At 43.0% G+C, this 13751-nt stretch overlaps 1 protein-coding gene across 1 annotated transcript in view; it reads left to right on the forward strand.

The window, feature by feature from the left end:
- The window catches only part of LOC121912715 (ephrin type-A receptor 10-like), a 154555-nt gene that overhangs the window by 133596 nt on the left and 7208 nt on the right, over positions 1-13751 (forward strand). Inside the window, exons 9-15 of the mRNA XM_042435059.1 lie at positions 2288-2343; positions 6805-6930; positions 7747-7932; positions 11505-11566; positions 12164-12280; positions 12708-12794; positions 13209-13361. Of these exons, the coding sequence (XP_042290993.1) occupies positions 2288-2343; positions 6805-6930; positions 7747-7932; positions 11505-11566; positions 12164-12280; positions 12708-12794; positions 13209-13361 (787 nt within the window). The remainder of the gene's footprint in view (positions 1-2287; positions 2344-6804; positions 6931-7746; positions 7933-11504; positions 11567-12163; positions 12281-12707; positions 12795-13208; positions 13362-13751) is intronic.

The following is a 13751-nucleotide window of genomic DNA, read 5'->3' on the forward strand; positions in this document are numbered from 1 at the left end:
CTTTGCATCTGCTATTTCATTTTTGTCACATCTGTGACATTTCAAAGGTAATGGAAAAGGAATCAAGTCATGCAACTTTGCCTCCATGCAGCCTTTCCAATTATTCTTATTTCCTGTCTCCAAGGCTTAGTCTCCTCACTTCCTATATTCCATAATCATTTGACTTTTCCCCTTAAATCATATATTCATGTACTTTCATTTGGTGTTTTGCTCATTTGCCTCTCGTCATTCCATTAACTCATCAGCCCTTGTATGTGAAGTTTTCCGCCATTGCCTTGCTTCCCTAATTTTAATCTTTTGCAGCCATTCTTGCCCTGCACTCCTGACTACCATCCTTTCTGCCTCTTCTTCCTATTCTCCTTGCTCCTCTACCCCGGCCCCTGTACTGTATGGGCTGTGCTGTGTGCCTTTTCAACTATTTCTCCATCCTTGCATACCCTTCTGCCCAATTATCCTCTTAACCGTAACCTCTTATTTTCACTTCCTCTGCCTCTCCTGACTTCCCAACATTTTTCTCTCAGTGACTTATCCCCTGCTTTGCCCTCATCCCCTTGCCATGTTCTCCATTTGCTCCCTTACCTTTACTCCCCCTTAGGTCGCTTGCATCTTGTTTCTCTTGGTACCGCAATGCCCTCCGTCCTCATCTCCCTCCTGTTTCCCCTTCGCTCCCTTTTCTGCTGTGCTCCCTTATCTATTAATTCTTGTCTCTTTTCCCCTGTCTGGTATCTCCTGCCCTGAGGATCTGTGCTGCATGTGTCTGCTGGTGTGTTTTGACAGACAGGGTCCTGACCTTGTCTCAGACCCTGCTGCTACACAGGCTGAGGGATGTGTCAGCCTCACCCTCATCTCCCTGCGTGCGAACACTCACAGGGACATGCGCATGCAAAAAAAAAGAACACAGTCCTGTAAAATGCACGCACACAAGTGTTTGCGCATACACACATAAACCCACACGGACACAGATAAATATTCACATATGCATACATGTAAAGAAGCGAGCGTGAGCACACACACTCGTGCTTAAATCACACAATGCGAGTCCGCCAGGTTCTCTGTGAACTCCCTCTCAGCTGTAACGGTTCTGTGTGAAGTGCTGATGTGTTCTGACATTCCCATTAACACACGGCTCCCTGAGCAGATATTATATTTCACTCAAACACACATATGCGCGCACACACACACACACAGGTCTATAGACACGTGCATGGACATCCTCACTCATTGTCATTAACCATCAAATCTTTTCTTTCTGACACAAAACTTTTCCATTCTGTGATCAGCGCTTCTTCACCTGACTGTCCCTGTGTGTTTTTGTCCATAATCCCTGAAAACACAGTAACCAGCCACGATAATTATGTTTTTCGTTTACTTGATATGATGCCGATATTAACACATGCATAAATATGTTTGTTCTGTCATAAATCCCACAGTATATAAACTAAAATGCAGGTTGTAACCTGGAGGAAAACACCACAAAGTGTTCATGACTTTGTATTTTCATATACAGTATATGTTGAATATATTTAGAATATACATCTATAAGTATCCTGTTTGTCAGAAGAAACTCAGACGTAGTGTAGATGTTACCATCAAAACTTTCTTCAATGCCTTGGCTTTATCCTCTTGTCTTGTTTTTCATCCCTCTCTCTAATCCAAGTAAGCATGGTGCCGGCCAGCCAGAATGTCTGTTCATCACTTGTTAATCTGTCACTTACAGTGTTTGTGTGTGCGTGTTTGTGTGTGTGTGTGTGTGTGTGTGTGTGCGAGCGTAAAGAGCCAAGTTTCCGCTAAGCTGAAAAGCCATCAGCAGTCAGATCATAAAGAGCTCTCTCCTCTTTAAACCCCCTGTGGTGTCCAGCGATGAGAGATAACAGTGTGTGCACATCCGTGTATGAAGTACAGTCGCCCGTATATGTATGTGTGTTTGCCTCTTTCATAAAAAAAACTCCATCGCAGCGAAACAACAATAGCGTATCCATGCCAGGCTGATCGGTGTGTGTCTGTGACTCGCTCAGTCAAATCAGGAAGGATTTCCACTTACTCAGCCTCAGATCTTTCTGTTGCTCATCAGTGCCGTCACATCAGGGGTCTCTCTGAATGCCTCTCCGTATCCTCTCCATCGCCACTATCAATACTCTTGTCTCCGCTCTCTCTCTCATCCCACAGTTATTGCACATTCCATGTAATCTATTACGTTGCAAGATAACAGCGTCTGATGCTTGTCATGATTTGTGTCTGCATATTGGGATAAAACATGCCTGACGCCTGTCTTTGTTTCTCTTCGTAGACAATGCGGCTACAGCAAAGCTTCTCAAGAGGGAGACGAGGAACTTTACTTCCAGTGTAAGTGACAGTGGTGATCACTCTATCGTATCGCTGTTGCGTGTTTGTGTTCAAGCTCTGAGGATAAGAGGAGGAATCTGTCAATAAATGCTTTGTCTTGCCTATTCCATGTGCTGGAATGCATGTGAATACACACATGCATCGCAGATGACTTTTGAGGCATTAAGTAGCGCCACGGCATTAATTCTTAATTCTGAGTGCATGCCGAGCCAACTCTGAGCACACTGACACACTCCATTAGGTGGTGCGTGTGGGTGATTTTGATGGGGAGAGATTGAAATCAGGAGGAGGGGACAGATAAAGAGCTGGAGGTAGGGGGGAGGGGAAAAGGAGAAAGGGGCTAAAAGCTCCAGAACAGAACAAGGCAGGCAGGCAGGCAGCAGAGATTGCGCCTCCAAAACAGGATTTTAAATGTTGTTGTAGTATATGATGTTGTACAAGGTTGTAAATGCTTCTTTTTTTAAACTCTGCTCACTAAGCTCTCAATAGGCTTTTTGTTTGACGGTGACAGAATGGAAGTAGTTTGACATATCTCTTCCTGTTGGTGTGTGTGCATGTGCCAATGCTTTACTAATGCGGTGGATATGTGTGTGTGTGCGTTCTTAGAGTTTTCTCGTGTGTGTGTGTGTGTGTGTGTGTACGAACACAGTTTTGTAAATTTTGCGCGTGTGTGGGTGCACGCGTGTGCATGCTCATTTGCGTTGTTTAATCTCCCAGCATGCTGAGCTCTCTGGAGAGTTTTGGAGCACTATGCCTGATGAATAATGAGCCGAAGCCATGCGGCTGGGAATAAAATCTGCCCAAACAAAGACATGCCAACAGCTGACAAGCACGCAATACACACACAGAAACACACACACACACACACACACACACATTTTTTGGCCTGCTTTTCAATCACACCTCTTTTTTTTTTTTTTTTTTTTTTTTATAGAACATGGACATTCACACAAATAGGCACAAAGACACATTTTTGTTCTCTTCATCCAACACACATTCTCTTGAGTCCGCTTCCTGTTCTGTGACCGCGGACTCTCTGTGCTCTCACGGTGCTGCAGGTCTGTCTTATCCATTTGCAAGAATAGGGTTTCTGTGAGGTAGTGAGTGTCATGTAAGCCTGATTTAAATTTTTTTTCCATCTTCCCATCTGTTCGCCTGCCAGATTCTTAAAACACGTTCCACAGCCGTATATTAACACATAAGGACAGGAAATGGAGAGAAGGAATGAATGAATAAATGAGTTGTGTGAGTAATAAAGCAGAGGAAGGGGAAAAAAGAAGGATAAATGAGTGAGTGAAGGATGCAGTGAGAGGGATGGAGCATGAAGAGGTGAGTTGGCAGACATGCAGAGACTCATCATTGATGACATTGCTCAGAATATTAGTTTTATGTCTGTGTAGTATGTGACCTAGAAACATACAATGGGAGGGCTGGAGGAAAGGATCAAGACTCATCTGTAAACTCCATTAATGGACCAGTTCTAGATATCGTCCATAGTCTGATTGCATGTAAGAGAGAGAGTGAGAAAGAAGGCATCTGGGGAAATGAATAGGGAAAGAGGGGTGTGATAGTGAGGCGTGATAAAGCGCTTGAGGTTTTGCGGCTTTTTGTCTAGAATGGAAAATATTTGCGGCTATAGCTACCGAATGTGTGTTCACTCTGTGGTCCACTGAAGATGTGCTGCTCACGCATCCGAGTGTGAATATTCTTTAGTTTCCCTCAATCGCTCATGGCAGTGACACAGTTAACCCTGAAACTAATCAGCCACGGAGCAAATGAAGCATGCATGCCTGTGTGTGTGTGTGTGTGTGTGTGTGTGTGTGTGTGTGTGTGGTATTTAAGTGCCTCAACCTTTGCAGCCATTTTCAGCCCATATGTTTTATGAGGCACATGGGCATCCCCCTCTTATGTGTGTACTGTATAGATGGTTTTAAGCAACAGCAGTGTATTTGAGAACCCGATTTGACAGAAAAGAGTCTTCGATCGTCCACTCAGCCCTGGCCTTGAATAGAAAAGGTTTCATTTGCTTCATAATTGGACTTTTGGCTGTATTTGTTAGTGTGTGTGTGTGTGTGTGAGTGCGTATCTGTGAGTGTGTTTGTACACACAAGCAAACGCGTGTTTATGTGTGTGTGTGTTGGATCAATAAGCCGTTATGAGGCAGCCAGTATAGGATCCCTCAGGTCGATCTGGAGCTGTAATCACATTTCAGGGCCTCTGCCTGGCTTTTGGGAAACCTACCAGTCTTTTTCCTGGAAGATTAGCCTTAACATGCAGTAACAAGGGTCAAAGGTCATCTAATTGAGAACTATACTCCGTTGTTAATGGTTATTGGCTATCTGCTAGCAAGTTTATTTGCTAGTTGTTAGTGTTGGGTAAATACAATAGGCAGTTGATAAAGAAAACAAGGTGCTCATTGAGAAAGCAGGTAGTGTTTTTGTTTTGTTGTGTACAGTGAAACAGTTGGAGTCAATATCACTTTCAGCTCTAAATGTCAGCTAGGATTTCCAATTGTTGTGTCTCATTAGTGTCGCAGTGGTGATCTTGTAGAGGTCCTCGAAAGAAATTATCCACGGTAATCATTAGCAATAACCTTCTTTTCTTTGTGAAGCAACATACAATTATTTATCTATTTTGACTTTAGACTCCAAGTTGGTATTTAAACTTGTTTTAGCTTTGGTCCTCGTCCTATTATCATATGTTAGCACACTTTTACACATGCTAGGTTATTTATCAAATGTCAAAATGGGGATCAAGGACATAGAATCATGTTATTTTTGGAGATTTTTATGCTGAGGCTGCTGTCATTTTTTTGGAGTGGGGGAGTTAGTACCCAAACTCTAAAACTAACAACAAAGCAGCAAGCCAGTGCCATGGCAAGGTTTCTCTGCCTCAGCATTTTACTGTCTATTATGTCCTGTCCCAGTTTCTGAGTGAAGATTATATTGTGTGTGTGTTTGTCTGTTATTTTGTGTGTGTGTGTGTGTGTGTGTGTGTGTGTGTGTTAGCAAGATAACATTTGGAAGCAAGCGAAAAGACAAAAAGCCCGTTGGAAGAGCGCTGTGATCTGACTAAAGCCTTGTGAAAGAAACCCAAAGTCAGATTTGAGCACTCTGAGCCTTTCATCCCGGTTTTTCCTCTGCCTCTGGAGTTTATAAGTTCAAAACAAACAAAAACAAAGAATTAGACAATTGATACATGAATGGAAGCATTTTATATCTTTTTAAATGAAGAGAAAAAAAAACACATTTGATGAACATCTATTTGCATTTTGGGTTATGTTTGGTTATTATAACCACAAATAACTGGCTGAACATGTCAAACTGAGTAATTTACAGTATGCATATTGTTATAGTGGAGTGTGATAGCAGGCAATGTTTCAGCTGTCTCGAACATTAATGGTTAAACTCAAGTATTGATTTCAGTCTCATCTGGATCAAAGAGCAAGGGCTTCTTATAGAGGCAATGTTTTAGTCTAATGCTCAACAATCAGAGAGAGAAGTTCTTTGTTGAAGAAGCAGACACCAATTTCTCCACTGATGTTAGCCTCAATAGAGCACAATGCAATACATCCATGAGAAATGTTTTGCTTTGTGTTGAGAGAAGGTTACTGCCGAGGCCACAGACATCTCTTTATGCTAACAAAAATAGTTGGCTAGTTAGCTGAATTACTTTGCCTGTACAGTTTAATTTCATGGTATCTGAATCTGAATCTTCTTTTTTATCTATTTTGTGTTTGATGTAGACATTTCTTTTAAAGTTTCCACGTGTTTCTTTGTACAGAGGAGAATGTTCACCATAAATTCTGTGCTGCTGTCCCACAGATTTATTAGATTTTGTCTTATTATTGACTTTCTGTAAATGTTTTTTTGTTGTTGTTCTTATTTTTATACTGTTATGATGTTGGATGTCTGTGTGAAACATGGTAAAAGCTCCAAAACTTCCTCCTTGTGACAACATCAGATTGTTTGTATGTACCCACAAACGGCTGCCGTTGCACAGCCTCTGTTGTGTCGCAAAGGTTGTTGCTAAGGTTGTTCCATGGGTTGTTCACATTATCCACTTGCATATTTTGGCTGAGATTCAGGCTCGATTTGTACAGATGTATCTGGGAAGTTTCCATTTTGAATTAAAAATGGGGGAAAAAGAAGTACTACTAGTGTTTGTTTGTCAAGTCTGCCAAGGGACTGCTTCCAGAAGCTACCCAATCAGAACAGAGTGGGCTCACTGAGAGGGGGGCCTTAAAGAGACAGTAGCTAAAACTGCTTGTTTCAGAAAGAGGCTGAACTGAGGGGCTGCATAAACAGCCAGTACAAGATAAATACGGAGTTTTTTGAACTGTAAATTTTGCAAAGATATTCCAGTAGGGCCCCAGAATATAAATATAGACCTGGAAATGTGCATCCCATATGTCCCCTTTAATGTTATATTGTACATTCATGTGTGTTTGTACAAATCCAGTTAAGATCCCGACACGGAGGACCTACATTGACCCAGAGACCTGTGAGGACCTGCTGCAGGCCGTTCACGCCTTCGCCAAGGAGCTGGACAACTCGAGCATCAAGATTGAGAGAATTGTGCACACAGGTACAACAACTCTACATGAGAATAAAGCAAAAGTGTTGCAGTTTTTAAAGGGTTGCTTTGTTGATTTAGTTCTGCATTTTCATTAAGTTGGGGGACTTAATGAATGAGAGACAGAAGACAAAATCAAAGCAGCAAAAACCAAGATGCCCTGACCTTCAGTCTTTAGTATAGGTCTACATGTAGCTTGAAAATCCGTGGATCTTACATTTTGTTAGACGCTCCCTGTCTGGTAAATGCCCACATCTTTCAAACTCCACTTCCCAATTTTCTAATATGGTAGTAGAAGCGAAAGAACTCTTAACCTTGCTACAATTTTCCACTATCAAATATGAAAAGATAAATCACAGTATTAGCATAGGCAGCAAACAGAGCTGGGACTATCCACAGCATGAGCAATCTTTAGGCAACCCAAAGTATTTTGGACCTGCTGCACTATCCCTCAACCTGCCTTCGAGAGATTTTAGAGATAGCAGTTCAATCAGTTATATTTGCCTTGTCTCTTCTTGATGTTCCACTGTTTCACTTGCACCCTACCCAATCTTTGATCTCTCTTTGATCCCTTTGTATTTCATGTCTCTCTCTCAATAGTGTTGAATTTGCGTCATCTCTCTTCCTCCCCAATATGTTTGTGTTTCTTCACCTGATTCTGCTCCAGCCTTTTTCATTCCTCCTCACTTTGTTTTGATCTTTCTGCATATATTATTCCATATCATCACTCCGACCTGCAACATCCTGTCCTGTTATTTCTCTGCTCTGTCTGGCTGTTCATCTACCAAAAAGGGATCATGACCTCTGTTTGCCTGTCTCCCCCTATAGGTGACTTTGGGGAGGTGTGTCGCGGCTGCCTGAAGCTGCCCAGTAAAAGAGAGCTGCCAGTGGCCATAAAGACATTAAGGGCCGGCTGCTCTGAGAAACAGCGCCGCTCCTTCCTCAGCGAGGCCGGCATCTTGGGGCAGTTCGACCACTCCAACATCATCCGACTAGAGGGAGTCATCACCACTGGTAAGGAGGAAGGACGGTAGGGAGATGAAGCAGAAAGCAGGAGATGAAAGACAGTTTTGGGGGAAGCATGGAGGGGGGAAAAAAAATCCAAGTATCAAAGGAGGAATGTGCCACCTCCATTACCAAAGAGGGAGGAATGGGGGGAAAAAGGAAGTGAGGCAAGATGCAGGATTGGAGAGGCTGTAGGAAAAGCAGGGTAGCAGAATGAGGTAAAAAAAAGGGGAATTAGAATTTGACCGTTTCGATATCGCATGTACAGAGGGAGTCATCACTTGTGTTGAGTATGGAGAGAGATGGGAGGAAAAAGAAGGAGGAGCAAAAGTGATAGACAGGAGAAGGGAAGAGGGAAGAGCAGTGGGACACTCCAACCACCTCAATATCACACACGTGGAGGGGGTCAACGCTCACAGCGAAGAGGGCGGCACGAGAGGATGGGAGAGAAGAAAAGGTTGAAGAGTAGAGAGTGAGCTGGCGGGATGGATGCCTTACGCTAGCAGCCAAGCTACATCAAGGCCCATTTTCCGCTGACAGATAGCAATTGAGGTCCTAGAGCGAAAACAGGATGGAAGGAGGGGAAGAAAAATAAACTTGAAGGGAGGAGACGGAAGAAAGACACACGAGAGACGGAGAAGATGAGGTAGAGGTTAATGGGAATGGCAGGTGAAGGGAGAAGCTTTTAAGAGTTTGTGAAGTTTTTGTTACTGCTGCAGTGACGCTCAGTGTGGTGTGTGCGTATGTGTGTGTGTGTGGGCATGATGCCCGAACACACTCTGTGCTCAGTAGGATGGCAGCAGATGTGCAGGGTACAGTAATTGGTGCTAGAGACCCAGCGGGGCCCCGAGATCCACTCCAATCTCTCCCACTATCACGAACACACACACAACTCAGGTGCCTGCTTCTTCACACACACACACACACACACACACACACACACACACACAAAGGCAGTCCCATATGCTCACTTTGTCTTTCACTATCACTGACACACACACACACCTGCTTGCTTGCCTCTTTGCTTGGCATGAAATCACACATCCATGCACACAAACACTAAACATGCACACACCCACATACTGTTGGACTACAAATCACCTGCTTTACATCACTTACCCCCCACCAGATCCTCACTCAGCCCTCTTCTTTCCCTCCACCACACCTAGCAACCAGCACCCAACTCCCTCCTGCCTTAATTCAAGGCCATATAAAAAAACACGGGTGTCATTAACCAGAAAAGCTTCCTCTTTCGTGACCCAGCATTTGCTCCCATCTTCTTACTGGCAGTTCCAGGATTATAGGTAATAGGATTATGGAAAATGCAATAAGGTTCTTTGTTACCTTTTTTGAAGGAAACATGAGAAACATAGTGTTAGGTTAGACAGAGCTGCTTGCATTTGCTGATTGATTCTTTTTTTACAAGAATGTTATTTTTCCCTTAAAGGCACACTGTGCAGGATTTGCCGGTTGGTGTTTGTAAACACACAGCATTCACACTTAGCCCTTCCTCCCCAGCTCAATGAGAGAGAGAGCAAATCAGTGTATTAGATAAATAAAATGTTATTTTCTTATTGTTTCACCACAGTTAGGTTCTAAAGCACAAATAAAAACACCCACACCTCCGCATAACCCTGCAGGAAGGTGCCGCATTGCCAGATTTTGTGTGAATGCAGAGCTTCATCCTGTCCGCTGTGGCCTCTCTGCTCTGCGTGTGTGTAGCTCAGCCCCGCCCTCAATCAAATAGACACACAGACCTGCAGCTCTTGATGCATCCATGACACAGAGACAGAGAGTAGAGTAGAGTAGAGCAGAGCAGAGGAAAGAGACGGAGGGAGCGATGTTACTTGGTCGCTATGCTAAGAGTCTCAACCTAACATTCTGAGTGCTGTTATTGGCTGGAGGCTACAAACCCACTGCCCAAAGGCTGATGCCCAGAAACGTGCTGAACATGGCAAAATAATAAGAAAATACAGGCAGAGGACAGGGTCTCTGTAGATACATACACCACCACACCCACAAGGGGGAGGGACCCACAAGCCTCCTTCTGTGCAAAAATATAGCCAATATGAAGCTCCTGCCCAAATTAGTCAAATCAAGTAGATGCTACAGTGTTTTTAGTGCTAAATTATCTTTTTGTTACTCTCCTTCCACTGCAGCCGAACAGAAAAACACTGTCCGTTAAGACACAAAGAGGGAATGAAGCCTCATGTAAGCTTCAGATAAACCCTTAAATAAATATTTGCAAAAGACAAGGATTTTACACTGAAAGCACATTAGGAGGTATCTTAATGGACAATAAACAGGAGGAATGATTTTTAAGAAAAATCAGTTTCAATGTTCATTTGGGTGCCTGACTATTGTTTTAAGCCAGACTTGAAAAATTGTGAACCTATCCTTTAACTAGTCATGTTGTAATAAAACATTTTCATACATGATTGAACTGTTCTGGCAACCTGATTGGGTACATACAAGAGGTTGTTTGTCTTAAGCAGGACAGGAGAGTACAGTAAGATTCAGGGACTTTCAGTATTCGTCAAAATTAAGATCTTTTAAGTGTGTATGGCTGTAAGAATTGACTCCATCCTCTCTGTTTGCAGCACCCCCCTCTCCAGCGTATCCTCTCTCCCTCCCTCCCTCCTCTCTGCATCTCTACATCCTTTCACACACAGTGCAGTATGCAACAGAACAGCAGATGACACAAATGATAGACTTCCTTGGTAGGTCCTTGGTTGTGGCCTTCATTCCAACTTGCAAATTGCAACCCACCAGCACATAGTGAAACCACTGATCCACTCTCCAACTTGGATTAATTAAATGATGGCAGTGTCTCTGTGCTGACTCACAGTTCCCCACTGTTGTTGGTAACCTTTCCAAATAGTTTTCTGAAAGCCCAGAAATACTGGCAAACCATGAATTGTGGATGTTAGAACTCTCAAATTATATTTTTACACTGCCTGGCCTGCACAAACTGTCAGCCTATCATCCTATCTCAGGATATGTATATTTATATAAGATATCAAATTGTTTACATATCTATCAAGCGCCTATGTGCCTGCCTCCCATAATCCACTCCTCCTTTCTCCTCCAACTGCTGCAGTCTTATTTTCCCTCTCTGTGCACTTCATAGCACTGCTGGATTCCTGCCATCTGTGCCTGGGCACACTGTGTGTGTGTGTGTGCACGCACGCATGCATGTGTATATGATCATGCATACCTGGACTTTGTTGCTCTGTGTGTATTGTTGTGCACAGATTGTGTGTGTGTGTGTGTGTGTGTGTGTGTGCATGCAGGCTTGAGTATTTGAGGGTCGTTAAACTTGCTGAGACAGCCAGGGCAGCACACAGGTTCTCCCGGCTTCACCACAGTTCACTGGGTGAAGAATGGCTTTGCACAATGCCTGCCGTGCTGCCAAGTGGACTAGACTCACTTTATTGTATCTCTCCCCACTCTCTCTCTCTCCGTGTCTCTGTCTCTATTACCGCTCTCACTTGCTCTGACTTTTCCTCTCGATTCTCTACATTCTATCCCAATTTTAACTTCGATTCATACGGTCTGTCTTGCTGTCTGCCTTTGTCCAGGTAACACCATGATGATCATAGAGGAGAGCATGTCTAATGGAGCCTTAGATTCATTCCTTAGGGTAAGCTTTTGTATAATATATATGTATGTATTCATATAGCTTATGTGCAAAAGTGGGGTTTTTTTGGGTTTTTTTGCATTTGTCTAATACCAAAATAAAGCCGTTATCTTCTGTTTTTGAGCTCTTGCGCACAATATTGCAAGACATTTTGTGTAATAATGATCCTAAATTTACTAATATATGACAGTCCTAGAGCAACAGTACTTATTATTCTAATGCTTATTAGAGTAATAAGGAAAAGGTACATAATTAATCACACAAATGGAGTGTTTCTGCTCAAAGAGCTTCTGTAAACTGTTTGTGCCCCTCTGCTCTCTGAACCACTGCGGCGTGGTTTATAATGATATGAATTAATGTCCTGTTTGTTTTTATTCTCCAAATAAAGAGATTCAGCTCAGTGAGCACAACATTGTACTGTAGTAACAGATGTGTTTTTGGATCACTACGTACTATACGCTCATGTTACTATCCTTTTTTTTATATTCTGTCTCTCCTTCCCCTCTGTGTTATCCTCTCTTTCTCTTCATTGCTTTCTTTTCCGCTCCTTCCCTTTTCCTACCTCTTCTCTGCCTCTCCTTTTGCCGCTCCTAACCTCAGAAACATGAAGGCCAGTTGAGTGTAATGCAGCTGATGGATATGCTGACTGGTGTGGCATCAGGGATGAAGTACCTCACCGAAATGGGCTTCGTCCACAAACGGCTGGCCGCACACAAGGTAAAGGGAGCAGGTGGGAAGAGATGATAGCGGAGAGGGTGTAGGGTGATGTATGTCTCAGGCAGGTTTTTGCAGGTGGGTTATAGAATACAATTTGTCCTTGTCTGCAAACATCTTTGACAATCACTTGCCTGTAGGTTTTTATTAGAGGAATACACCAAGCTGAAAACGACAAGAAAATTGTTTTGTCACGTCCAGGTTTTTTTTTTTTGTTTTGTTTTTGTTTGTCCCCTAAAAGAGCCCGTCTGTCAAACTGCAAATGCAGTGGTCACATTGCAGAAAATGAACAGGAACACTTGTTCTTTTAGACTATCAATTGTCCCCGGTGCGATAAGAGCTTTGCCCACCAGGGTGATGAGCTCTCATACTGAGATTGTTTCCTGTCTGAATATAACCAATGCTTATCCCTTTGTTTTCCCACTCTCAGGTGTTGGTTAACTCCAATCTGGGCTGCAAGGTGTCTGGCTTCAGACCTCTTCAGGAAGACAAGATAGAGGCTATCTACACCACACTGGTAAGAGATAACCATGTTTATTTTTCTGGAAATACTAAATTCTGTGTTTTTATGTTCTACTTTCCTCATTAATGACCCTCAACTTCCCATCGGTAAGAACCTCACACATGTAGAGGTGACATTTTTAATGAGATTTGACCAAATATGAGTTAACACAAGTCATGTCAGGTTCACTTGAGGTCATACAATTAAGCTTTCAAGGTAAAAAAAAAAAAAAAAAATCAATTTCTACACTATATTTCCCTGGATATTTTTGGGTTCCACTCAAGGTGAATCCAGGCCTCTAAATATTCTTTTGATCTACTGAAAATATGTTCAAAGCTTTTCAAAGAGAATATTAAAGCTTTACTTTTGTGAACTCTCTGCACCCTTTTACTCCACGTCTTACCTCTCCCGTTCTCACATCACATCCAGCATGGCGGGAAGAGTGTAGTGCTGTGGACCGCTCCGGAGGCCATCCAGTACCATCGCTTCTCTTCAGCCTCAGATGTCTGGAGCTTCGGCATTGTCATGTGGGAGGTCATGTCCTATGGAGAGAGACCCTACTGGGATATGGGCAACCAGGATGTAAGTGTGTATAAGAAAGGAGAAAGATAGGACGGTGCTTTCCATTAATCTCTCCAGTTATTTCCTTTATATTCCTGCCTCTGTTTTCTTTTCTTTTTTTTTTACTAAATATCTGTACTTTACCAGTCTCCCTCTCTTTTTCACCTCCCTCTGATTCTCTTTATCAGTGAACTCTATCCATAGCCAGCTTGGATCTTATTAACAGAAAGCCAAGAAGCCACAGTACCTCTGAAAGCTTTTGCCGGGCCTAAGTCCCCTCTTTAAGTCTGCATCAGCTCCATGACCAATCCTGTTTTCTCATAAGGACGCATTGACCCCCTTCCAGTGGCCTCCGCCTGTCCTCGAGTGTCATCCTGCTCTTAAAAGTGTTGAAAATCCCTCTAGAAAAAA

Source organism: Thunnus maccoyii, chromosome 15 (genome assembly GCF_910596095.1).
Source record: "Thunnus maccoyii chromosome 15, fThuMac1.1, whole genome shotgun sequence".
Taxonomy (NCBI): domain Eukaryota; kingdom Metazoa; phylum Chordata; class Actinopteri; order Scombriformes; family Scombridae; genus Thunnus; species Thunnus maccoyii.